The sequence below is a fragment of the Terrapene carolina genome, unplaced genomic scaffold (genome assembly GCF_002925995.2).
Source record: "Terrapene carolina triunguis isolate 2854851 unplaced genomic scaffold, T_m_triunguis-2.0 Scaffold35022, whole genome shotgun sequence".
NCBI lineage: Eukaryota > Metazoa > Chordata > Testudines > Emydidae > Terrapene > Terrapene triunguis.
The window spans coordinates 1595135-1619825 of NW_020699373.1; the positions used below are offsets into that span (position 1 = coordinate 1595135).

The 24691-nt window shown below is 41.1% G+C and overlaps 1 protein-coding gene across 1 annotated transcript in view; it reads right to left on the reverse strand.

The window, feature by feature from the left end:
• The window catches only part of LOC112116425 (lysine-specific demethylase 4C), a 438460-nt gene that overhangs the window by 87443 nt on the left and 326326 nt on the right, over positions 1-24691 (reverse strand). The window contains exons 20-21 of the mRNA XM_026646385.1: positions 20949-21004; positions 13682-13790 (exon numbers count right to left, since the gene is read on the reverse strand). Of these exons, the coding sequence (XP_026502170.1) occupies positions 13682-13790; positions 20949-21004 (165 nt within the window). The remainder of the gene's footprint in view (positions 1-13681; positions 13791-20948; positions 21005-24691) is intronic.

Sequence of the window (24691 nt, forward strand, 5' to 3'; positions counted from 1 at the left end):
GGCAGTGGAGAAATCTGCAGATGTGAAGTACTTCACTTTATCAGATATCCATGCTGCGGCCTGTAAAATTAAAGATGTGAAATTCAAAGGCCCTGACCTGCTTTTGCTTTCTGATGTTAGCTCAAGTACTAAAAATAAAAGAAAGAAATCTGTCTAAAGTTAAACGAGGTTTTATAAACGTTGAGTTGAAAGAGCAGTATTAAATCCAGTTAAAGTTTGTGTGAGGTATGCAGAAAAAACAATACCTACTTTGGGACAAAGAATTACCAAACACATTTCTGAAAGAGATACAAAAGGAATAACATCAGACGGTGGTCTCAGAGAAGAGCAGTTTGAAAAATGAAATAACTGAAATAACTGTATGTTATTGTTAGGGTAAAATACCTAACAATAAAAAGTCACAAAACTGAAGTACATTAATAGGATGGAATTATTAAACTTATTGAGCAAATTTCAAGTAGCAACCTCTCCATATATGTAATAATAGTAATTATTTTCTTTTCCCCACAATCGAATGGATGATATGGGTAACTAAATCCTCAATTCTGTTAAGGGACTGACATTAGTAGGACACTGCAGGAGAATAAGGGCTCACACATTTTCTCTTTTCCAGGATCAGGTCTTTAGAATGAAATGTCAGTCAACTGTGGTGTTTTGTAACCTTGTTTGTTTAACTACACTTGAATGAGAATGATGGCCCTGCACTAAAAGCAGGGGGGCCGTTGTCCAGGCTTGCCGGAGGAAGACAGTAGTGCTTTATGCAGGGGCATGGGAAACAAGGTCAGAAACTGCTGCAAAAGAGGTGGCGTTGGTCAGCTTTCCAGCACTGACACCCTCTTGGAATGTAAGGGCGAAAGGCTTTAAAGATGCAAGCTCTGGCATTGGAAACCCCTTTCTCCACACAGTAGGCAAGGCAGGAACGGAGGGTGGGGGCAGGGGAGAGGAGGGGGAGGCAGCCAAGCTAATTGCTGGCGCCTCCTTATGGCAGATGTCCAGGGCAGGTACTCCATAGGGAAGGCATCCAGTGACCAGATAAATGGCCTGGTAAAGGACTTAAAAAGGAGGTGCTGGTTAAAGGAATGGAACGGCGTGGGGTTTCGGGCTCCTATGGTTGGAATGGCAGGGAGCCAACCCCCCTTTCTTATAGCCCACCTTATTCCTCCTACGGGGGTGGTAAGGTCCCAGCAATGGATTTGCTGGAGGGACATGAATGGAAAAAGAGGGGAAGCTAGGGGGAGCCCCCCCGGTAATAACAAAATAAAATAAATAGGGTTTACCTGCACTGTACACTTTTGTCTGCCGGGAAGTCCCGGACATCTAAAGTAAAGTTGCAGCCTGATTAAATCCATATCAGGTGTCTCCTGCCCTTCTTTCGGTATAGCTGGACAACAAATCTCCTACTACAAGTATGAGGTCCAAAGCAGATGATTGTATAATTTGGCAAGTTCTTTTCAAGGCACTGGTCATAGTCTTCTCCTTCACAGAGGACCGTAGATTTGTAGGACTGGAAAGGACCTCGAGAGATCATCTAGTCCAGTCCCCTGCACTCATGGCAGGACTAAGTATTATCTAGACCATCCCTGACAGGTGTTTGTCTAACCTGCTCTTAAAAATCTCCAATGATGGAGATTCCACAACCTCCTTACACAATGTATTCCAGTGCTTAACCACTCTGATAGTTAGGAAGTTTTTCCTAATTTCCAATCTAAACCTCCCTTGCTGCAATTTAAGCCCGCTGCTTCTTGTTCTAGCCTCAGAGGTTAAGAAGAACAATTCTTCTCCCTCTTCCTTGTAACAACCTTTATGTATTTGAAAACTGTCATTATGTCCCTTCTCAGTCTTCTCTTTTCCAGACTAAACAAACCCAATTTTTTCAATCTTCCTTCATGGTCATGTTTTCTAGATCTTTAATCATTTTTGTTGCTCTTTTCTAAACTTTCTCCAATTTGTCCACATTTTTCCTGAAATGTGATGCCCAGAACTGGACACAATACTCCAGTTGAGGCATAATCAGCACAGAGTAGAGTAGAAGAATTACTTTGCATGTCTTGCTTACAACTCTTTGTGTTCAGTTTCCAGTTTAGGTTTACAGTTATCTATTTTTCTCTGCCCAAAGCAGGCAGAAGTCCACAAAACACTGGAAATGACTGACTCACAGGGATAAAGGTATGAAACAAAGATGCCTAAGTGTGTTTCTGACATTGGTGGAGAGTTCTGGTTTCTTTAAAATGTATTTCATGTAAATATATCCAACATATCCCAGGAAGATGTCTTCACAAGAACTTACGACTTACCGAGAATAAAAATGGAAATTTCTAGAAGATTAAACAATACATTTATGGGCTGTATTCTTGTAACTTAAATTGACACATGCTCCAGTACAGATAGAAGAACTGATCCGTGGGATGATAAGTGATGTAAGATGATGGATGCATTTTTTAAAAATAGACTTTAAACATCTCTAGTTTTCAACTACTATAAAATAAACCACTGCTCTTGATACTGTATTAAGAAGTTGCATTTTTATCTTGCGTTTGTGGTGACATGTATTCAAGCTTTGCTCTCATAGTTTGTTATCACTAGATATCCTCATTATAAACGTAGTCCTAGTGTAATCTCTCTCTCCTTCTCTCTCATCCAGGGCATGAGTTGAACATATCTGTTCACAGCAGAGGTCAGGGTCTTTTGGCTCCTATTACTTATTATATGTAAGTCACTGTGTGTGTGCAAGCGCAGACACAGACACACACACTTATCCATTTTAAACCGCCCTCTGTAAATTGCTCATAATTTTCTTAGTCCAATTCATTTGGACTGAAACCTTACCGGTTTCATTTCAACCCAAAAGAGGATTTTTTGTTTGGAAGTTTGAAACAAACAGTTTACTCATTTTAAGTTACTAGGGCATAAACAACCCACAACTCTCTATTTTATAGATTTATACAGAACCCATCACTGCAGTATCTAAGCACTTACAATAATCTATAGCACAATACATGTTCAAAATACTACACAGCCATTAACCAACTAACCTTTACAACATCCAATCAAGATAGGTGTTATCGCCTATGGGGAAACTGAGGTGTAGTTACAAAGTGTCTTACCTAAATGACACACAGCAAATTAATGGCATAGCCAGGGCTAGAGTTTGGGACTTTTTAACTCTGAATCCTGTTCCCATTCATCCAGACTCTATTGCCTCATATTCCAGTCAGAAATTTTGTTCCATAACTCAAAAATGACTTTGCCCGCAGGCTCCACATGGGAGAGTTACAGTGCAGCACTTTAGTGCAAACTGCTATTCACACTCCCATAGTCCAAACTGCAGGGCAGTGCAGATATGGCCCTACTTACCTAAATTTTCAACAGTGCTTAAGAGACTTAAGAGCCCAAATCCCATTTTCAAAAGTGACTCAGGGCCAGATTTTTACATGTAGGCAGCTAACTCCCATTATTTTAAATGTAGTTAGACACCTACAAACGTCTAAAAATGTAGCCCTTAGGCACTTATGAGCCCAAGTGCCTATGTCACTTTTGAAAATGGGACTTGCGCTCCTAAGTCACTAATGTGCTTTCAAAAACTTTACCCATAAGCTAAGAACTTCGAACTTACAGAAGCTTTTTCTGTAGATCTGACTGGAACTTAAAAAATACGCCAAGTCTGTAGAAAATTAGTTCAGTAGTTTTGAAATCATTAACATGTAAATATTACCAAGTTTATATGTCATTCACAATGTTCAACAGAAAGCAACTCAAACCACTGAGCATTAAGAAATTGCTTACACTACAGCTGCACTAAAGCACTGTTACAGTTTAAAGAGGATTCAGCAGTTTAATCAGGTTGGACATTTCCCTTTGAGGCTAGTACTGGAAATTGGAAATCCCTATATTTCAACCAAATCAGTTTTCATCCCAAATCAGTATAAAAATTGAAAATATCATAACTTATAGTGGAATGAAAAGCTTTAAAAATACTGATTTGGAAACATTTCTGTCATACAATCACCACCTCCAGGACACCCTCTGGTGGGCTCAGGATGGACCTGCAAGCAGCCCCTCCTTTGATTTCCCTCTTCCGGAATCCTAGTAACCAGAACTAGAATTCCCCAGCACAGCCCAAACAGTACATTCAGTCTGTTAAGTACCACAGTCCATCACCAAACCAAGTATAGCTTAGTGAAATTTGTTCAGTCAGTGAAATCTGTGTGCTCTGCAACTGAAATAGTTTAGAATTTTTCTTTTTTTCCTTAAAAATAAAACAAGAGACATTTATTTTAAACAAAACAAAAAAATAAAGAGTGATAATGCAATGAAAAGGTTGAGTTATCGATCCCTCAAAAGGCAGGAAGTTCCAAAAGTTAAGGATGCTCCAACAACCCTAATTTGGCCACCTGGCATATAAACAATATTTTACATTCCTGCTTTCCCTGTAAAACTATAAAACTCAGTTGATTGGTAGTTACAAGTATATGTGCAACTGTGATGGGTTGTCAATCCCACACTCACCCTGAAAGGATTAATGGAGGCCAGATGGGCCAATTAACCTAATAGGCTGAAGGTTGAGAGGAAAGCCCTCATTAGGGGAAGCTCACCAGTGTAGGAACAGGCAGGGCTTCCATAAATCCAGGAAGTTGAGAGGAAGAAGGGGACTTGCAGGCAGGTAGTTTGCAGTCATCCCCTGGGAGAAGGGAGGTGTATTGGGGGCTACAGAGAAGTAGCCCACTTTTGCTCCCTGGGAGGCAGAAGTAGAGAGGCCAGCAAACCCCAGAGAGGGGGGAGTGCTGGGGTAGGAAGCAGCACAAGGAGTAAGCAGCTAGGCTGGGGACTGAACAGATTTTGGCTGCGTGTTGTAGGGTCCCTGGGCTGGCACCCAAAGTAGAGGGCTGACCTGGGTTCCCCTACCTGCCACTGGGGAAGTGGCACTGGCAGGGCAGTGAACTGGAAGACTGCCTGGGAGTGACAGAGACTTTGAAGGACTATACCCTGGAAGGGGGGGGAATGCTGAGTGCCTGGCCAGAGGGCTAAGTCATGAAGAGGATACTGCGGTTCCTGGAGTGAGAGAGGGGCTGTAGACCAAAGAGAGTAACAGAGTGAGAACCATGGGAAGGGGCGTCGACCTGATGAGATAATCCCTAGAGGGACCAGCAGGAGGCGCCAGACTAGTGATGAGTGGAGCTCCCCATCACAGCAACATAGCCAAGTGAAAGTTGTGGGAGCAACTTCAACTTATGAATTAAATTTCTCAAGCGCATAGTTGCAAAGGCCTGCTTTGAACAGACAACAGTTCTTGCCATGAATATTTTTAATGATTCAAAACCTAAAAGTTTCAAAAAACTTTTAAAAGTGAAAATCAATTTCCTTTTGCAAAGAGGTTATTCTCTTTGTATTAAAGGGAAATTCACAGTAACTAGTTAACATTTTAAGCATTCTGCTTTCACTATTACAGATACCTCCAGTCTTCAAAAAGTATTATATGTAGTCATGCCCATCTAACATTTTCCATTTCATTCAAAAGGTTTTTATGGTTCAGTATTACATCAATGTACAAATTTGACAGTTTGCAATAGGATCTATTCATTGTATCACATCATTCTGACAGTAAGTACTATACAGCTGGTAATGCACATTTTTATATCACACTTATTAAAAATCTTACAATGGTAGTAACATAAATATGTACACTAAATTGTGTTTTGTACATGATTTTAATGAGTCTGTACATTTTAATTGGCGTTATAAATTGTAGTAGGTTGATCAATTATTGTATCATCTGTATTTTAACATTGTTTAAATTTAAACTGTGCTATTTAAAGCTATTTCAATTACAATGTTAAAACAATTTGGACATGTGATTAAACAAGCTCAAGTCTCCATCTCTTTGCCTACTTTCCTCTCTCTTTCTTCAAAAATGTGAGCATGTGAACCAGGCAATGTATAAGGTAAAGTATAATATAATGATTTTCCTTGATTGCCCCTCTAGCAATATTTTTGGAAATGCTGTGAGGTAATTAATACTTCTTTACATGACAACACTGTCAAGTCTTTCTTTAGTCTTTCAGAAATACAGTTGCAGTAGTTCCACAGTTCCATTTCAGTTTAACAAATGAATTCTATTGCAAAACTAGAACAAAGAAGACAAACAATATCTGCAAATGTATTTAATTTTATTTTTAGATTTTCTTATTAAAACAGAAGGATAGGTAAGAGAACACTTGCCCATTCTTTTAAAAGCTCAAACACGTTTTTCCCTTGATTCCTCTCTTCGTTTGGCTTACCACAGTGAAACCTCTCTATTTTCAGAATTGATGTACCTTTCAAAACTATAATCTTTGGCTTTCAAGCTCACTATTATTTGCCTTCAGGTGAAAATTTTAAAGTGTATAGGCTTCTAAACAAAATGCTACAGCATCAGCCAGATACTGAACGGCTTGTAGATCAGTCATCATCGCAGTGTAAATTTCCTTTCAAAATAATGTTCCTCACTCAGAGTACACTTGTGCTTATTCTCAGTTCACTTGTCAAATACAAATTTGAGGTCACTGAAAGCCCACGGGCAACTTCAACTATTGCAAAACTCATTTTCTACCTCTATTTTGTTGGGGAAATAGGATTTCAAATGTAAAAATAATAGGAAGCGCTACAGATAAAGAAACAAAGGCATATTATGTTCACGTTTCAGTACAGCATTGCAGCGACTGCCTGTTGGGACAAACTCAATCTATATTATCCAAGCATTTTAAAGCTTAGATAGTAACAAAGGTAGATAATGCATTTTGCTAATGAGTTCATCATGTACTATTCAGAGACGATTTTGGAGAAGATGTTTTAAATATATCGGCTTAGTAAAGGAGAGCTAATGATTACATTTTAACTGTTACTTTGATTTCAGATGAAATATTTAAACACAGTGAGCCTGATTCTCGTTTACATTAAGACACCACTCTGGCAGTGTAAACAGGCCTTAGTGTAAATGAGGATCAGGTCCAGTATTCCTGTTGGTTTACATTTATGGGCCAAATCCCAGGATATCCATGGGAATTGTGTGTGTGTGTGTGTGTGTATTTGAGAGGTCAGTTTGGCTTCATACCTCCAAGGATTTCTTCACTCTGCTATGGAATGTGACTGTATTTCTTTTTTCAGGCCAAAACAAAGTAATAACATTCTTTTGAAACTACAGAGTATATTTAAGTACTCTGAGTGAAATCCTGGCCCCATTAAAGTAAATGGGAGTTTTGCCATTGACTTCAATGGGGTCAGGAATTCACCATCTGTTTCTATCACATAGAGCTACGTAAAATTAAGCAGCCAAGGAAAATATCTTTTGTAATACAGTTGGCAGGAGTTTTCACCCGAGTTTCACTCTGTGATTTAGGTTTCAAATGGACCCAAACCCAAAGCTACACTGAGCCAAAACCTTCAAGTTTTACTTTTTGGGGCTGAAACCATGAGATCCCATTAAATTATGCTTGGGTTCCACAGGAAACCACAAATAGGCCCCGTTCTGCTATAGACTTCACCCCAGCTCACTAACCTGGTCAAAGGTGACACCATCTTCAAAGCTATAAATAAATCTGCCCCTCCTTCTTTTGTCAAACCCCATGTTCCCCCCATTCCCAGTCCCCTTTTCCAAAGCTCCCAACCTCGGTCTCCCTATCCGTCAAATTCTCCCATGTTCACTTTTGTGCCTTCTTCTGTGAAGCATTCTATGCATTATATGACATCCCTGAGCTCATCTGCAACGCTTTTACCTTGTCCACATTTTAGTCCCTCTTGAAGACCCACTTCTTCCATGCTACCTACAGTGAGACAAGGTCACTTGTATATAAATAGCATTTAAACTGCCTATTATGATTATTCCCCTTCCCATGACCTTTATCTACTTATTTGTCCTTTGATTGTGTGCTCCTCAGAGCAGGGACTATCCCTCTGAAGTACCTAAGTACCTTTTGGAAAGTACCTAAAATGTATATAGTAGGCACTACCACAAATGAGTAGTAGTAATAAGTTTTGGGATTAGTAATGAAATCTGTAACAAGGTGAGATTGTCACAGTTTCATTACAAGTCTCACACATTTTTAACCACTGCCTGCAACACCTGGGTACTGACCAGGCCTGATGCTGCCTATTTTATGATAGTGGGGAAGATCACAAACTATAACTTGACAGAGACACTTGGTAGTTGAAATGCCTGTCTTATGTTTTTTGGGCCAGAACATGCCTTGGCCCTACATGGGTATGAAAGGCAGAGAGAAGGCATAAACATCCTCATACCCTTACAAAAGGGCTAGCCACAATCTCAGCCTTCCATACACCTAAGTAAGAACAGAAACAGAAGGAAAACAGCAACAAGGCTTACAGAATCTCATCAACATGCCACTCTGCAATGCCCCAGAGGAATTCAGTTTTGACAGATCTTCAGAATAGACAGACTCAAAGCAATATTTTGTAAGATTTCAAATTGCAAACAAACGCCGCAAAGATATTGGAGATATATAGGTATCTTCTTTAATTTATGCTTTGGGGAAGCAAGCAGAGTATATCTTTAAATCCTTTGACTTCACTGAAAACAGTCACAAAGATGACTATGAAAGGGTTCTGGCTATGTTTGATGCATACTTTATACCCCAGAGAAATGTGGTTTATGAAAGAGTACGTTTTCACCAGAGAATTCAAAAAGCGGGGGGAAATGATGAATGTTTTATAAGAGCTATGCATACATTGGCTGAAAACTGTGATTTGGGGGATGCAAAACATGAATATATCAGAGATAGGTTGGTTATTGGCTTAACAGAGAAACTTTTCAGAGCAACTACAACTGAAGAGAGATTTAACCCTAGCCCTAGCTATACAGAGAGCAAAGCAGTCAGAATAAGTCAAATGACAGAACAAAAGGCAGGAGCAATTTGAAAAACCTGACACTAGCTTAGAAACACTAAATGGACCCTTGAGTGTTAAAAGTCATTATCATAAAACCCCTGAGGCAAGGAGAGAGAACTCCTAGGCTAAGAGGGACTAATTCCAGCTTACATGCACAAAATGTGAAAAAGTCATCTCCCAAAAGATGACAAAAGTCCAGCCAGAGGCACATGGTATAATAAATGCATGAAATATAGACATTTTGCAGTAGTTCTCTGCACCAAAGCAGTCAGGGAGTGGGCTCATATTACAACAATCAAGAGCCATTGTTTCTGGGATCTATCACTTGAGATGACAGAGCCTGCCTGGAGAGTGAAACTGATTATTTAAGGCAAGACTATTGACTTTAAAACTGACTCAGGCACTGAGGTCACAATCATCTCAGAAGGGACTTATAATCACCTTCAACCCCTCCCAGAGCTGAAGTCACCTGACATAGCTCTGACTAGCGCTGAAGGTATTCTGAATTGTATGGGCCAGTTTACCATAGAAACAACTTACAAAGACAAAAGCTTTGCATTCAGAGTGCATGAGATCAAAGGATCAAAGACAAACAACTTTCTAAGTCACTGCGTATCAACAGGAGTGGGCCTAGTGAGAAAGGTGAAAACTCAGAGGATTTGATGATACTGGACTTTTGAAAGGTGATCCAGTACATCTTAATTTAAGAGACAATGCCGAACCATATAGTGTATAAACACCTCTACTGGAGAGATAGGAAGATATTAGCTACAAATTTATGCATATTCAGAGGACATCATGACCTCGTCATCGTGGACTATTTTTCCAGGTACTTGAAAGACAAAACATGTTGCAGTGTCAAGAAACTGAAGGGCATTTTTTCCTCACTTCAGTATTCCAGGACAACTAGGACTGACAACAGACCACAATTCACTGCAGAAAAATGTAAGTAAGTAATTCTGAACAAAATATGGTTTTGATCATATTTGTAGCAACCCCAGTTACCCACAAGTGCATGGAGAGGCTGAGAGAGCTGTATAGACAGCCAAGAAAATCCAGTAGCAGGAAGATTCATTCCTTGCTCTTCTGATCAACACCAATAGCAGCTATTGGATGTAGTCCAGCACAACTCCTGATGGGCAGATAACTCAGAATTACTGTTTCAATCTTGGAAAAGAACTATCTCCAAAGTGGCCAGGCATGAAGAGAGAGAATAGCTAAATTAGATAAAAAGACTAAAATAGCTTTATGAACACTTTTACAACAGACATCACTCAAAGAACTGCCAGGTCTAGAACCTGGTGACTGTGTTTGTGTCAAATCGGATGGAGAAAAGGGATGGACAACTCCACTCGTCAAAGAAAAAAATGCAGTGCCCGGATCATACGCAATCAAGTCCGACAGTGGAGAGTTTAACAGAAACCATCAATATCTATAGTTTGTTCCTCAAAGATGTTAGATGCAGAACAAGATGACGATAACTCAAGGGTTCCAAACCGACCATTGCCAGTCATTGCAACATGCCAGATAATCAAATTGTTATGCATTCGGGTTGTGTAATTAGAAAACCAGTACGATTCAAAGACACTTAACAGATTGATATGTACTGAACTTCAAAGACAGCATGATAGTGTAAACATTTTAAATGGCAGTAATGGAGAACTTAAATGGGGAGATGTAATGGAATGCTAAACTGTTTTATACTAGGTGCCACTGTGTGTAAAATACCTTATTTCAACTTCCCCATACCAGCAGAGCATTAAGGATCTTATGATGAACACATGTGGTGTGTATAAGCAGGATCTGTGAGTAGTCCATATCTGGTACCAAAGTACCTGACAGGCACAAACTCAGCCTTCTATACACATGAGTGCAAGGCTAGGGTCACTGAAGGAATGATATTGGGGAGAATGGAGGTACAGTACAGTAACAGCGAGGCTGGCTACAGAGAGGAATAAAAGGTGTATCCTCTTTAAGGATGGAGCAGAAGCTGCACTATTGCATGCTAGGGAGTCCTGGGAGGCCTTTTGCCTTCATCATAGAATCACAGGACTGAAAGGGACCTCGAGAGGTCACCTAGTCCAGTTCCCTGCCAGGACTAAGTATTATCTAGACCATTCCCGACAGGTATTTGTCTAACCTGCTCTTAAAAATCTCCAATGATGGAGATTCCACTACCTCCCTAGGCAATTTATTCCAGTGCTTAACCACCCTGATAGGAAGTTTTTCCTAATGTCGAACCTAAACCTCCCTTGCTGCAATTTAAGACCACTGCTTCTTGTCCTATCCTCAGAGGTTAAGAACAATTCTTCTCCCTCCTCCTTGTAACAACCTTTTATGTACTTGAAAACTGTTGTCATGTCCCCTCTCAGTCTTCTCTTTTCCAGACGAAACAAACCCAATTTTTTCAATCATCCCTCATAGGTCATGTTTTCTAGACCTTTAATCATTTTGTTGCTCCTCTCTGGACTTTCTCCAATTTGTCCACATCTTTCCTGAAACGTGGCGCTCAGAACTGGACACAATACTCCAGTTGAGGCCTAATCACTGCAGAGTAGAAGAATTACTTCTTGTGTCTTGCTTACAACACTCCTGCTAATACATCCCAGAGTGATTTTCGCTTTTTTTGCAACAGTGTTACACTGTTGACTCATATATAGCTTGTGGTCCACTATGACCCCTTTTCTGCAGTACTCCTTCCTAGGCAGTCATTTCTCATTTTGTATGTGTGCAACTGATTGTTCCTTCCTAAGTGGAGTACTTTGCATTTGTCCTTATTGAATTTAATCCTATTTACTTCAGACAATGTCTCCAGTTTGTCCAGATCATTTTGAATTTTAATCCTATCCTCCAAAGCACTTCCAACCCCTCCCAGCTTGGTATCGTCCACAAACTTTATAAGTGTACTCTCAATGCCATAATCTAAATCATTGATGAAGATATTGAACAGAACAAGACCCATTCTGTGGTTTAAGCCAAAGGAAGCCCATCAAGAGGAGGGAACTTCATAAATAGGGGTTATTTATCCCCACAATACGTGGCAAATTACCAGTAATCATTTCTAGAGTCTCAAGAAAACAAACCCTCAATTAAGCATCACCAACCAAGTTATTGTCATCATATCTGTGACTGTTTAGGTTCCTCAAAAGTATGAGAGCATTATGTTCATATCCAGTGCTTCCTGTGTTCATATATTCAGATTAATGAGAATTTGAGGCTGACAAGCAAATTGAACAGTCACTGTAGGTTAAAAATGAGATTTTGGGAGCCTTCTCTCACACAGTGAGAGCCCATATACAATAGGGCTACATTGCCAGTATTGAAACAAGAAAGTCTGACAGATGCAGGAAAATTGGGAGGGTAGGACAACAGGGCATTGACCATCTTTCTGGTCTTCCAAAAAATATACTAGAAGTAAGGACAGGCTGAAACAGCATTTGGGAATACACCTCTACCTCGATATAACGCCGTCCTCGGGAGCCAAAAAATCTTACCGCGTTATAGGTGAAACCACGTTATATCGAACTTGCTTTGATCTGCCGGAATGCGCAGCCCCGCCCCCCCAGAGCGCTGCTTTACCGTGTTATATCCAAATTCGTGTTATATCGGGTCACATTATATCGGGGTAGAGGTGTATTTCATACATTAGATAAGGAGTGTTCGAGTCAGAGTTTCTCTGTAACAGATTGTATAAGGGAGCCAAAAAGGTTTAGGAAAATGTTCAATATGCATTACAGAGTTAGTTTATAAAGCACACAAAAACTTGAGAAATCTCAGTGAACAAAGACCAATGTCAGACATGCCTCCATTTTAAGAATGGTTAAAGCTGCAGTTCAAAATTAAAAATAGTTACAAAATATAAAGCATAATGAATTAAAATGAACAATTAATAGTTCACAATGTTACAGCAAGGAAAGGGTAGCTCAAGGTTAAGTATATCAATAAGCATTTTTTCCATAACATTTGGTGTGGATAAAGAGAACAGATGGGGTTGTTTCCCAAACTTTTATTTTCTTTTACACTGGACAGGGGATCACTTTCCTTTTCTCAGAGGAAGTCTGTGTCATATTGACGCATAGACTGATAAATTAAGTAATTTAGGTCTAACCCAACAGGGAAAATTCTCTTTGATTTAACAAACGCTTTTGTAGGTTTCTCATTAGTGCATGGGATTTTCTGCTGGATGGAAGGATTATCTGGGGCTATGGATGGGTTTGAGCATTTGTAGTTCAAGCTTTTGTGTTTATGTTTCTCACTTGCTTTTTCAAGGCCTCAGGGAGCCATTTATTAGTCCAATATAATGTGCAATCTGGTCTGTGCACATTCCTCAATTCCCAGACGGTAAAAATACCATGAGACCACCCTGTTTCATCATTTTAACTTCATAAATGGCTCCCTGAGGGGGAGGAGGGGACCCTCATGAAAATACAACACAAATAAGACTTCTGAGATATTCTGGGTTATTTAGTTTCAGCACGATCCTCAATGAGCAGTCACAGCAGTATTAGGATAGTGATTGAAAACGCTCATTGTTTCTCCTTCCTTTTCCCTATGGCAAAGGCCCCTTACCCAAGGTTGCAACCCAGAACTAGGCTGAAGAATTAAAATACCCAAATTATCATTATACGTGAAAAACAATATGACAATCCTTAGCAAATTTTCTCTTTTAACTGACATTTTGTTTATTTAAATTTTCCCCTGAAATGTGTGTGAATGTACCTAACCAGAGATGAGATTTTGTATACATTTCAAAACACCAGCACATTTTTAAATGGCAAGGAATGTATGGAGCCTTACTACTCACCAATTTTAATCTCTGCAGAGGTATTCTCCTAGTGTCTACTGGTGTCCTCTCTGTGACATTGCCAAATCTGACTTCTGGAATGGCTATTGCACACATCACATGTGCCCACCTGCGAAAAGTGGCAAGTCAATAACACCAAAAAATTGTACAGAAATGTGATTAAAAACAGTGCACCCCTCAAATAAAACCAAACCATCAATCATTTAGTCCTTCCCTGTTTACATTTCTTTGCTTTATTTTATGAGCTGCAACAACAACAAAAAGGTCAAAATGCAAGGTCGATTGACAGTGTTTATCTTTAAGATTTAATTTTAAGTAGCATTAGAAAGATACCTAAAAAATTGGTTTATTTCAGAGATAGAAAGATCAGCACAACAAAATAAATGGATAATGCTGGAAAAGTGATGGCAGTACAATATACCATATGCCTTTTCTGCCACTCCAATACCACTTACATGTATGAGGCAAACTAGTCAAGACATTTTTTAATAAGATGTAGCAATCTAGTTTTGAAAATATTTGCCAGAAATGTACTGTTTCAACATTAGAGAAAAATCCGTATGTTAACACAAATCTATTGTAAATGCCCTTTCAAATATTTTCACTTGTTTTACAGAGTGCAAAGCTTTTGAAGTAGTGCCAACAATATTTGTACATATAGCCTACGCAATGTGTCATTTGTACAATTTACAGTTTAAACTACAGCACTTTGGATTAACCCTAATTAGATCTAAGTGGGTATTTTTAGTCAACCCCCATATTGACACTCACACTCACCTATCAAAGCACAGTACCCAACTACATTGTCAGGATTGTGTGTTGCCAGGCAAACAGACACAGAGTTAGAACAGAACGAAGCAGCAGCATTATCACCCTCTCAGAATTTGGCACAACTGCACAAATAGCGGGATGGAATGCTCTTGGGGATGTCCTTGCCCTCATCTGTGAGTTGGACCCTTGTGATTGGAGAAAGCAATATCTGGGATCACGGCTCCTCATGACTAAGGAAACCAAAACACACCGCATTGCAACTGCAGGAAGTCAGCTGAATGGGACAAGAGTATGCTGCATCTAAACAGAATAGCTGCCGGTATGAGTTACTGCCTGATTCTCCAAGTAGTGGTTCAAAATCTAAATAGACAGCCAAACAAAAAACTCCCAAACCTTTGTGATGATGACATTAAGATTGAGAGTAAAAACCAGGTAAGAACATCATAACTAGCAAAAAACTAACAAACCATAAAACCCAGGAAACTGTGTTAAATTTAAACACGAGTCGGTCTGGAAATTCACAGTTGGCTAACAAATCTACTTCGGCGTATTTGAAGAGTCGAATAAGGTTCACTGGGTTTGGTGAAGTCCTTGGTGACTTCCCCTAAGGCTTGCAGTTAGAGCAGGAGGGAAGAAAGTAATGAACCTTCCACAATTGGAAGGAGGGAGAATACCCCCACTCCTCAATTCTAATGTCTGCTCTTCTCCACCATCTTCCAATCCGCTGCCCCTCTCTATGCATCGTTATATAGTCTAGACATGAGAAAATTGAGAGGGCATATGATAAATATGTAAAAGGTTGTTATAAAGAGGATAGTGATCAATTGTTCTCCGTGTCCACCAAGAAGTAATCAGGTTATTTTTCAGCCAGGGAAATTTAGGGTAGATATTAAGATAATTTCCCTAACTATAAGGATTGTTAAGCACTGGAATGGGTTGCCAAGGGAGGTTGTGGGAGCCCCGTAACTGGAGATTAGACAAACACCTGTCAGCGATGGTCTAGGGATAATCCTGCCTCAGCACAGGGAGCACCACTTGAGGTCCCTTCCAGCCCCACATTTCTATGACTCTGTCCTTCTTCACTGCCCCCAGTGCCCTCCTACTCCACTGCCCCTTCCAGCTCCATGCACTTACTCCGCTCCAATTCTTGCAGATCTCCCTGAGGTATGCAGGAAACGAAGACCTGAGACGGTCCACAAGGGCGGGGCTTAGGGCCAGCAAGGACTTAGGGGGAGAGATCAAATGGGGAACCATTCCTCCCTCCTGCACCATGATATAATGCTATTTCAGTCATTCAGATTTAAGAAAAATATCCAGAAAAGTGCAGTATAAATATAAGATAGATAAAAGTGTTGTGTGGTATGAAAGTGTGATTGGCATGAGTATGAAATGAGAGCAGTACTCCAAGTGATGTAGAGATGAGAGATTTATGCAGGCCATCCCAAATGAGGCCCAATAAAGACTTTAGACCACCCCACACCCTCCTGGATAACAGATGGTTATACCACAGTTTACAGAAATATTGTTTTAGAGTTTTAATATTTTTTATTAAAACTTTTTTTCATAACCACCTGCCTGTAAAGCCAGAGTGCCTTAATATCAGTTAGCTAAATATACAAGCCTTGGGGAGAGAGAAAAGTTATAAATAAAGTAGCTCTTCTATAAATCATCACGTCAGAGCTTTATGGTCTAACCTCTCGTAATCTACCAGGGGCTCAAAACAAGTGTGGTATTCCACTGAACAAAGGGATTCACAGCTCCCCGATGGGGTGAAGCTCTAACTCGCCTAGTACTCCTGGTTCATTAGTCCTTCAGTCTATCACAACTGTATAGTGCCCAACCTGCACCTCAAATCAGTATATATGGGTGGGGGGTAGATTCTATATTAAGCAGAAAAAATATACACATTGCCAGATTGGCGGGAGCAGGTTGTTTTGAAGCTGCTTAGAGGTTTAGAATGGTAGATCATGTCCAGGAGAAGATGAATCTATGGACAGAGTGGAGATGAGGTGGTGAAAGGTCCATAGCAATGTAATTTATTATATGGACAAGGAGACAGAAGTTGAGGCTTGTTGTAGAGAGCTATTATTTCACAATTTTTAATGGACCAACAGTGGGATAGAATGCAAAGTTTCCGATTATGGGCATGATTACCCTTTTTGCAGCATGCATGATGGCAGTTTCCTCCAACAAATTAAAGCCAGTGACGTATGAATTTTTTAAATACTTTTAAGAAACTGTGCACAAAAGAGATATCTCGGTGTTTTCAAACCTGCTGTGTATGAACTCTCAGCATCAGACATCAAATGTAACTCCCGCAGTCCCAAAGTCATGGAGGCTCTTTCTGGACTGGCAGGAAAAAATGTTTAATGCAGTGGTTCCCAAACTTGTTCCGCCGCTTGTGCAGGGAAAGCCCTTGGCGGGCCGGGCCGGTTTGTTTACCTGCCGTGTCCCCAGGTTCGGCCGATCGTGGCTGCGGTTCGCCTCTCCACGCCAATGGGAGCTGAAGGAAGCGGCGTGGGCTGAGGAGCGTACTGGCCGCCACTTCCCACAGCCCCCATTGGCCTGGAGCAGCGAACTGCAGCCACTGGGAGCCGTGATTGGCCGAACCTGCAGACGCGGCAGGTAAACAAACCGGCCTGGCCCGCCATGGGCTTTCCCTGAACAAGCAGCGGACTAAGTTTGGGAACCACTGGGTTAATGGCTCTATTTAGGGTCTCCCCTTCCACAAGGGTTTGGAATGGGCTAGCCAAGAGGGCAGGAAAGCATCACCTGAGCAAGTGGGCAGGCTGGTGGGACTCAGGTAAGCCACTGGCCTCTGAGCGACTGGAGGAGGGTTTATAAACTCTGTCCTTAGAGCTTGAGCCTCTTTCCCTCCCAGGGGATTAGCATAGGACTGGGGTTTTTTGGTCTGCTCTGGGCTTCAGTTAATTGCTTTTTTGGGGACTGGGAAAGAATTTTTCTCTCACTGACAGATTAGCGGGGGCAGGATTCTTTTTTTTTTTTTTAAATCTTCCACGCAGCAGCTGAGGGACCTGGTGGAGTAGATCAGGAGGTACAGCTCATGTTGTCACAATTTAGCAGGTTGGCTGGGGACTGGAGCTGGGGCTCCCTATGTCTGGTACAGCAAAGAGACAACCCTCTTTCCCCAACCCCTTAAGCTGATACAAGGTGAAGGTAGTGGGGTGGGTCCCAGCAATGCGTTGGGAACCAGCTGGGTAGGGGTGGGAGGCTGACTGCAGCTCTCCATCAGGTGGAAATGATTGAAGAAGGAATCATGACCTGCAATGTCTGAGTTACTGCAATATATATTTCTCGGATGAATTAAGTTAATAAAGTTGTGGCCTAATTAAACCACATCCCTTGTACCTTGTCTTTCTTCCCCCGTGCCTAAGACAAAGACAATATTGCATTCTATTTAGGTGACATCTTCTTGCTGTTTTTTGTTGGTTTGTTTGTTAATCTGTTTACACCTGTCAACACCTTAGTAAGAAAGGCAAGTGATAAATGAACATTTAGGGAGACAGTTTAAACCAGATCTAAAATTATAGAAAAAGACTCATAGAAATGTAGAGCTTGAAGGGACCTTGAGTAGTCATCTAGTCCAGCCCCCTGCACTGAGGCAGGCCCAAGAAAACCTAGAACACCCCTGACAGGGGTTTGTCTAACCTGTTCTTGAAAACCTCCAAAGATGGGGATTCCACAACCTCCCTTGGAAGCCTATTCCAGAGCTTAACTACTCCTTAGAGTTAGAAAGTTTTTCCTAATATCTACCCTAAATTTCCCTTGCTGCAGACTAAGCTCATTACTTCTTGTCCTACCTTCAGTGGACGTGTAGAACAATTGATCACCATCCTCTCTATAACAGCCCTTAACATCTCTGAAGACTTATCAGGTGCCCCCTCAGCCTTCTTTTCTCAAGACTAAACATGCCCAGTTTGAATCCTTCCTCATGGGTCAGGTTTTCAAAATCCTTGTTGCTCTCCTATGGACTCTTTCCAATTTGACATCATCTTTCCTAAAGTGTGGTACCCAGAACTGGACATAGTACTCCAGCAGAGGCCTCACCAGTGCCAACAGAGCAGGACAATTACCCCCCATGTCTGACATATGACACTCCTGTTAATACATCCCAGAATTACATTAGCCTTTTTTGCAGCTGCATCATATTGTTGACTCATATTTAATTTGTGATCCACTACAAATCCCAGGTCACTTTTAGCAGTACTACCACCTAGCCCAGTGTTTCTCAAATGCAGCCACCAGGGGCTTTTCTTGTGGCCACAGACTCCTGGGTGATGAATTTTTTTTGGGGGGGGGAGGGGGAAATAGGGGAGGAGGCGGAAGGAGAGGAAAGCAGCGGCCCCTCACTTGGGGCCTCCAGCAGGGGGTGAGTCTTGTCCCCTCTGGAGAGAGAAACACTAAAGGAGCAAGCAGCAGTGAGTTCCCAGATGGCAGGCTCCAGCCACAGGGCTTCGGGCTCCATCTCAAGGCTCTAGGGTCTGTCTCCAGGCTCAGGGCTTTGGGCTCTATCCTCCAACCACACAGCGGTGGGCTCCAGCCCCGGCTCCTGGCTATGTGGCAGTGTGATCACCCCCCACCATCAACCCTGGCCCTGCTCCCTACCTACCCACCTCACCATTCAGGGCTTAATTTATCCCCGGGCTTGCCAGGGCTGAGTAAGTCTGCTATGAAAAGTGATGTTTGTATGTGTGTTAATATCACTTTTCACAGCAGACTAAGGCTATGTCTGCACTAGCACTTTTGTTGGTCAAGGGTGTGAACAAAACATCCTCCCCCCCCAACAAAAGTTTCACAGACAGAAGTGCTGGTGTGGACAGCGGTATGTCAGCGGGAGATGCTCTTCCACCACCGTAGCTTCCATTGCTCATTGGGTGTGGTTTAATTATGCCAGCAGGAGAGCTTCTCCCTCCGGCACAGAGCAGCTACAAGGGAGACCTTATAGCGGTGGAACTGCAGTGGTACAACTGTGCTGCTCTAAGGTCTGTAGTGTAGACATACCCTTAGTCGCTGGCTGGGAGGCTGTGAAAAGTGATATTAACATACAAGTATCACTTTTCACAGCAGCAGACTTACTAGCGAGCAAGTCTAAAAAAAAGTAACAAAAAAAAACCAACCGCCCCCCCCCCAAAAAAACAAAAAAAGAGACAAGAACGTGCAAAGCACCTTATTTGTGTTTCTCTTCTGTTTAGGTCCAGAAAAGAACAGAAACAACTGAACATTATTTTTATTACTGAGTCTGCAAAAAACCCTACATAAATAAATTACAATGATTTGGACATGTATATGTGCATATTTATTTGTTTTTCATAAAGTTAAGTACCATAAGTATTTTAGGCAAAATTGTCAGAGTGGCCACCAGCAAGAGTTGGTGGCCACACTCTGAGGCCACCAAAAATTTTTTTGTGAGGACCCGATGCCAGTTATTTCCCATTTTGTAGTTGTGCATTTGATTTTTCCTCCCTAAGAGTAATATTTTGCACTTTGTATTTATTGAATTTCCTCTTGTTGATTTCAGACCAATTCTCCTATTTGTCAAGGTTGTTTTGAACTATAATCCTTCAAAGTGGTTGCAACCCTCCCTTCCAGTTTGGTGTCATCTGCAAATTTTATAAGCTTACTCTCCACTCCATTATCCAAGTCATTAATAAAAATGTTTGAATAGTACTGGAGCCAGGATAAAGTAAGTTTGGGCTAGATGATCTTGTATCACTCTGCTAGATTCTCTTTGGCCATAGAAGGGTTTTAATGAAAAAAGTCAGGTGTAACTCATGAAATGTTGCATGAATTATGCCAAGCAAAGATTCAAAATGAATAGTAGGTTCTTCTACAACTGGTCATGAACAAATACTAAGGCACAACTTTTTCCATTTCATCTCCCAAGAATATCTGCTGCACTGTGCTTCATTTTATCATCACCATGTAAAATAAATATTAGTCTTATTAACGGCATGATGTCAGCTACAGTACCATTTTTGGGAGTCCATTATAAAATGAAGTGCAATAAAGCAAATCACCTCAAGATCCAGAGCCACTCTAAAAGGATTCAGAATGATTAATTTGTTAATGACATGCTTATATCTGTCAAAAGTTCACAGATGCCATATTAACTGCTGTAATCACAAAATTCCAGTACTAAAGAAGAAAATACGTTTGAACGTGTGATAAGGCTTGCCCATGCAAACAATGACAAACGAGCTTTCATCTGCTTCCTTTACATAGTGACTAGCAGAGCAGAGTTTAGAATAGTTAAGAATGTTCAAATAATAAAACAAATGTTTATTTGTAAGCACGTAAGTGTGTTCACAAAATGCTAGAGGCTCGATTCGGTGTCTTCAGTGGGCCCTGGCTGTTAAGCTATTCCACTTAAGGGGACACTGTCAAGTAATTATATTTGGAAGTTATCTTTGTGTAAATATGTACGTGAATGAAGTTTAAAACTAATGAGACTGATCTCAGTGTATCCATCACTTACTTCTTGTCAGTAGTTTGCTTGAGTGCACCACCTCTCAAATTGCAGAGACAGCATTCCTAAAGAAAACAAGTAAAAACAAATAAGTGATTCTGACGACTAGCAATGCCAATTTTATTCATTTAATGTTTTAAAGGATTTGCAAACTATTAATATTATTGACTGACTTATAACATGACATTCACAAACATCACAGTGCCACACAAGAAAAATATAAAAATGTAATAATAGAATAACAAGCCCAAAGAGCCACAGAAAAAACGAGTTTTGAGAATAACCCTTGAAAAAAAACTGACCAATCATTTGAATAGATGTCAAATGCAAGGGCATTCCCCTAACGCTTGAATATAAAGTCTTGTATCTGGAATTAATACAGAGCCCATCAGATTAAACCGAATTAAAATTGCACATCATTAAATTAGTAAAAAATGACTATGGAATCATAGACTTTAACCTGGCTGGTTCAACTGTGTACTTTGGAGACCAGCTTTTTTGTCGTGCAAATGCACAATAATAGAGATCTGCCAGGACACGCATACCGATAATTCCTAGATTTGTACACTGTGAGAGGTAGTGTGAACTAGCAGACAGAGCACTGGATTGGGACTCAGGAGACCTATGTTCTATTTCTGGCTCTGCTACTGGCCTGCTGAGAGATCTTGGGCAAGCCACTTACTTCCCTTTGCCTCAGTTTCCCATCTCTCAAATGGGGATGATAGTGATCTCCTTTGTAAAGTGCTTTGAGATCTAATGATGAAAAGTGCTCTAATAAAGTTAGTGGGGGGCCTGTGACGCTGGAACTGTATTGCCCCCTTGATCCAACAGAGCACAAGTTTGTTGATTTTCAGGGTGCATGGCAAGGCCTGTTTCAGTGGTTCCCAACATTTTTTTGGTCAGAGGAATAGTTTGGTGAATAGGCTCTCCCACTCCATCTCTTCACAACACACTCTGGTACAAATGCTCTGCCTACTCCTTTCTAACGATTCCCTCTCTCTTCAGCCCTCCTCCTTTTCTGCCTCCTTTCTCTTTCCTTCTCTGTTCTTATCTTCTCTCCACAAATTTTATTTTCTTTCTTTTTTTATTCATTATTGGGTTTTGTTCCCCTCTCAACATTGCTTCCTAACACTGTTCTCCCCATGCTACATGATGAATAGGGTGGAGAGCACTGACTGGTAGCTCTGTGGGCTGGGACATATGCACACTAATTATTATGATTATTTATTATTTGTATTACTGTAGCACCGATGAGCCTATCATGGACCTGGACTCCGTTGTGCCGGGCACTGTACAAACACAGAACTAAAAGATGGTCCCTGCCCCAAGGAGCTTTGTAGCTGAGTCGTGTGTTGAAAGAGCGGAGATCCAAATCTTGAGCTCAGAAGCTGCCTCTTGATCTTGTGGCTCTGATGTATTAGGGATCACCAATTGTATAAGGAAGCAGGGAGGGAAGATGGTATTCCAGGAGCTGCTCATTGCTTTATCCACAGTAGCTTGTTTGTACTGGACAGTCACAGGGGATTCAGGGTGTGTTGGTTGGATATACCATTTGGAACCCAAAAATGTGCCCTCAAGGTCACAGTTCCCCCACATTCCACTACCCTTTAGAGAAGCATGCAATGCCTGCCTCAGTGAGTGGAACCTTATGACTCAGAGAAGTTCCCTCAAATGTTCAAAGCATGGGAACTAGACCCAGTTACTAGGAAGAGATGTAAATGGGAAAACTGGACAGAAAGTGGCTGCTGCTTTAGAGAGAAATAATGGTCTGCTTCCTCCCTGGAAGGGCCCCAAATTGTATTATTTTGTTTACCATTGTAAGCCTTGTTTTCTGAGTAAGCAGCCCAAAAGGCTAAAGGCATTTTTTCCAGGGGACTGTACTGGTCGTTGGCTCACTGAGAATAAACTCTTTTCCTAGAACAGGAATTTTACCCCAAACGAAGGAGTCTCCTAGAGTTGTAAGTGGGGTTCTGGAACTGGGCCCTATCACGCAGAATCTTGCATTTCTCCCACCGCTCAAAGCTCCTCTTCTGAGCCTATGCTCCCTGGACTGGTCTGACACCCCATCAGTGTGACCCACTCCCACTCAGCTGGGCTGTTTCTCCTCTCTCTCGGGCTCTCAATTTCCTGGCTGCTTGGAGAAATGGAGAAGAAGTCTGGTGTTTCTAGCCCGTATAGTTCCAACTATGTTGTATGGCAGCAGGCAGAGCGAGAGGAACTCTGGTCTGCCCCAGGGACTTCGTGCCTTTCTCGATCCACATGCCAGACGGAACTGGTTTAACCTACATTCTTACTATTTCAAGCACTGTTCCTTGTTATGCTGCTTCAAGCACCGGAGATAATCCCTCTTCTTCCTTTATCTTATTACCTCTCAAATATTTGTAGACTCTTATCATATCCTCCACTCGGTCTCCTTTTCTTCAAGCTGTAATGTTAAATTCCCATAACCTCTCATCAAGGTCAGATCTTCTAATCCTTTTATCATGTTTGTTGCTCTTCTCTGGATTCTCTCTCATTTATCTGTCATTAGCATAATGAGATGCTGAAATCTATATATTCTCAAGTGTGGCCATATCAAGGCTGAATAAACAAGCATATTACCGTTCTTATCCTGCATATGATACCCCTGTATCATGAGCAACATACTGGTGGAGAACTATTGAGCCAAGAAAGGATGTGGTGAGGATTTTCCTAAACTAGATGCCAAGTAACTAAAACGCTAAGGCTTTGTACACTTTAGTTCACTTTACTCTCAGCTGACTCTGAAATAACATGACAAGAGTGCCTTTAAGCAGCTAACAGGCACAGGACACAGTTTCCAATAATGACAACAATAAAAACACGAGGAAACATATAATTTTGTAATCATGTCACACAGAAAATTCTTTCCATTTAAAAGAGCCTGAAAAATAAAATTTAAAGAAGTCAAATTTATCGCAGATGAATCTGTCTCTTGGTGTCATCTCAAGACAGAGAAAAGGGAACATGAGAAAAAGAGAAGTTTGATCCAAATAGACAAAGGTTATAGGCCCAAATCCTGGCTCAGTCAAATCTGTGCTCTGCAGCTTCAAATATATCTCACAGTCAGTGAGAAAATGAATGGGCCAAGAGCACATAGGGAAAGATCCAAAATGGATCTCTGTTACCCAGAGAAAGGAAAGGACCATCAGGTCAACAATCTTCCCACCTCTGTAGTGATCAATAAGAGGGGAAGAGAGACAACAGCATTTCCTTAAGGAACCCATCCATGACTCATTCTCAGTTCTGCAGCAGTTTGGCAGGGATTACTGAAAGGAAGAGCTAGAATAATCTCTCCAGATAGGGAAAGAAAGAGAGAAAGTCTGGCTTTGGGATGCCTCCTTGGGACAAAAAGCTCATTTGTATGAACTCACTTTCCCACACTTCCTCCCCACCCTTCACACAGTTGGATGGTTTCTAAACCTTATGGGAGCACATTTCTTCTTCCATTCTTGCTTTAAAAATGAAGTGGCTTTTTTTCTGTCTGAAAAATAACCGTCAGTATTTTCACTCCTACTTTATAATCCCCTGCTGTTGTTGTTCATACTTTGTTCTAAAAATTAATGCTGGGATAAGAATAAACTTGTTTTAATGTCCCTCACCTGTGACAAATGTTTGTAATTAGAAGGAAGAGCCTAAAGTTACCACCTGCACTATATTCTGCTATTGCAGCTAGGCAAGCCTCAGAGCCCTGAAAACTTCCTATGAATACAATGAAGATTATTCAAGCAGCA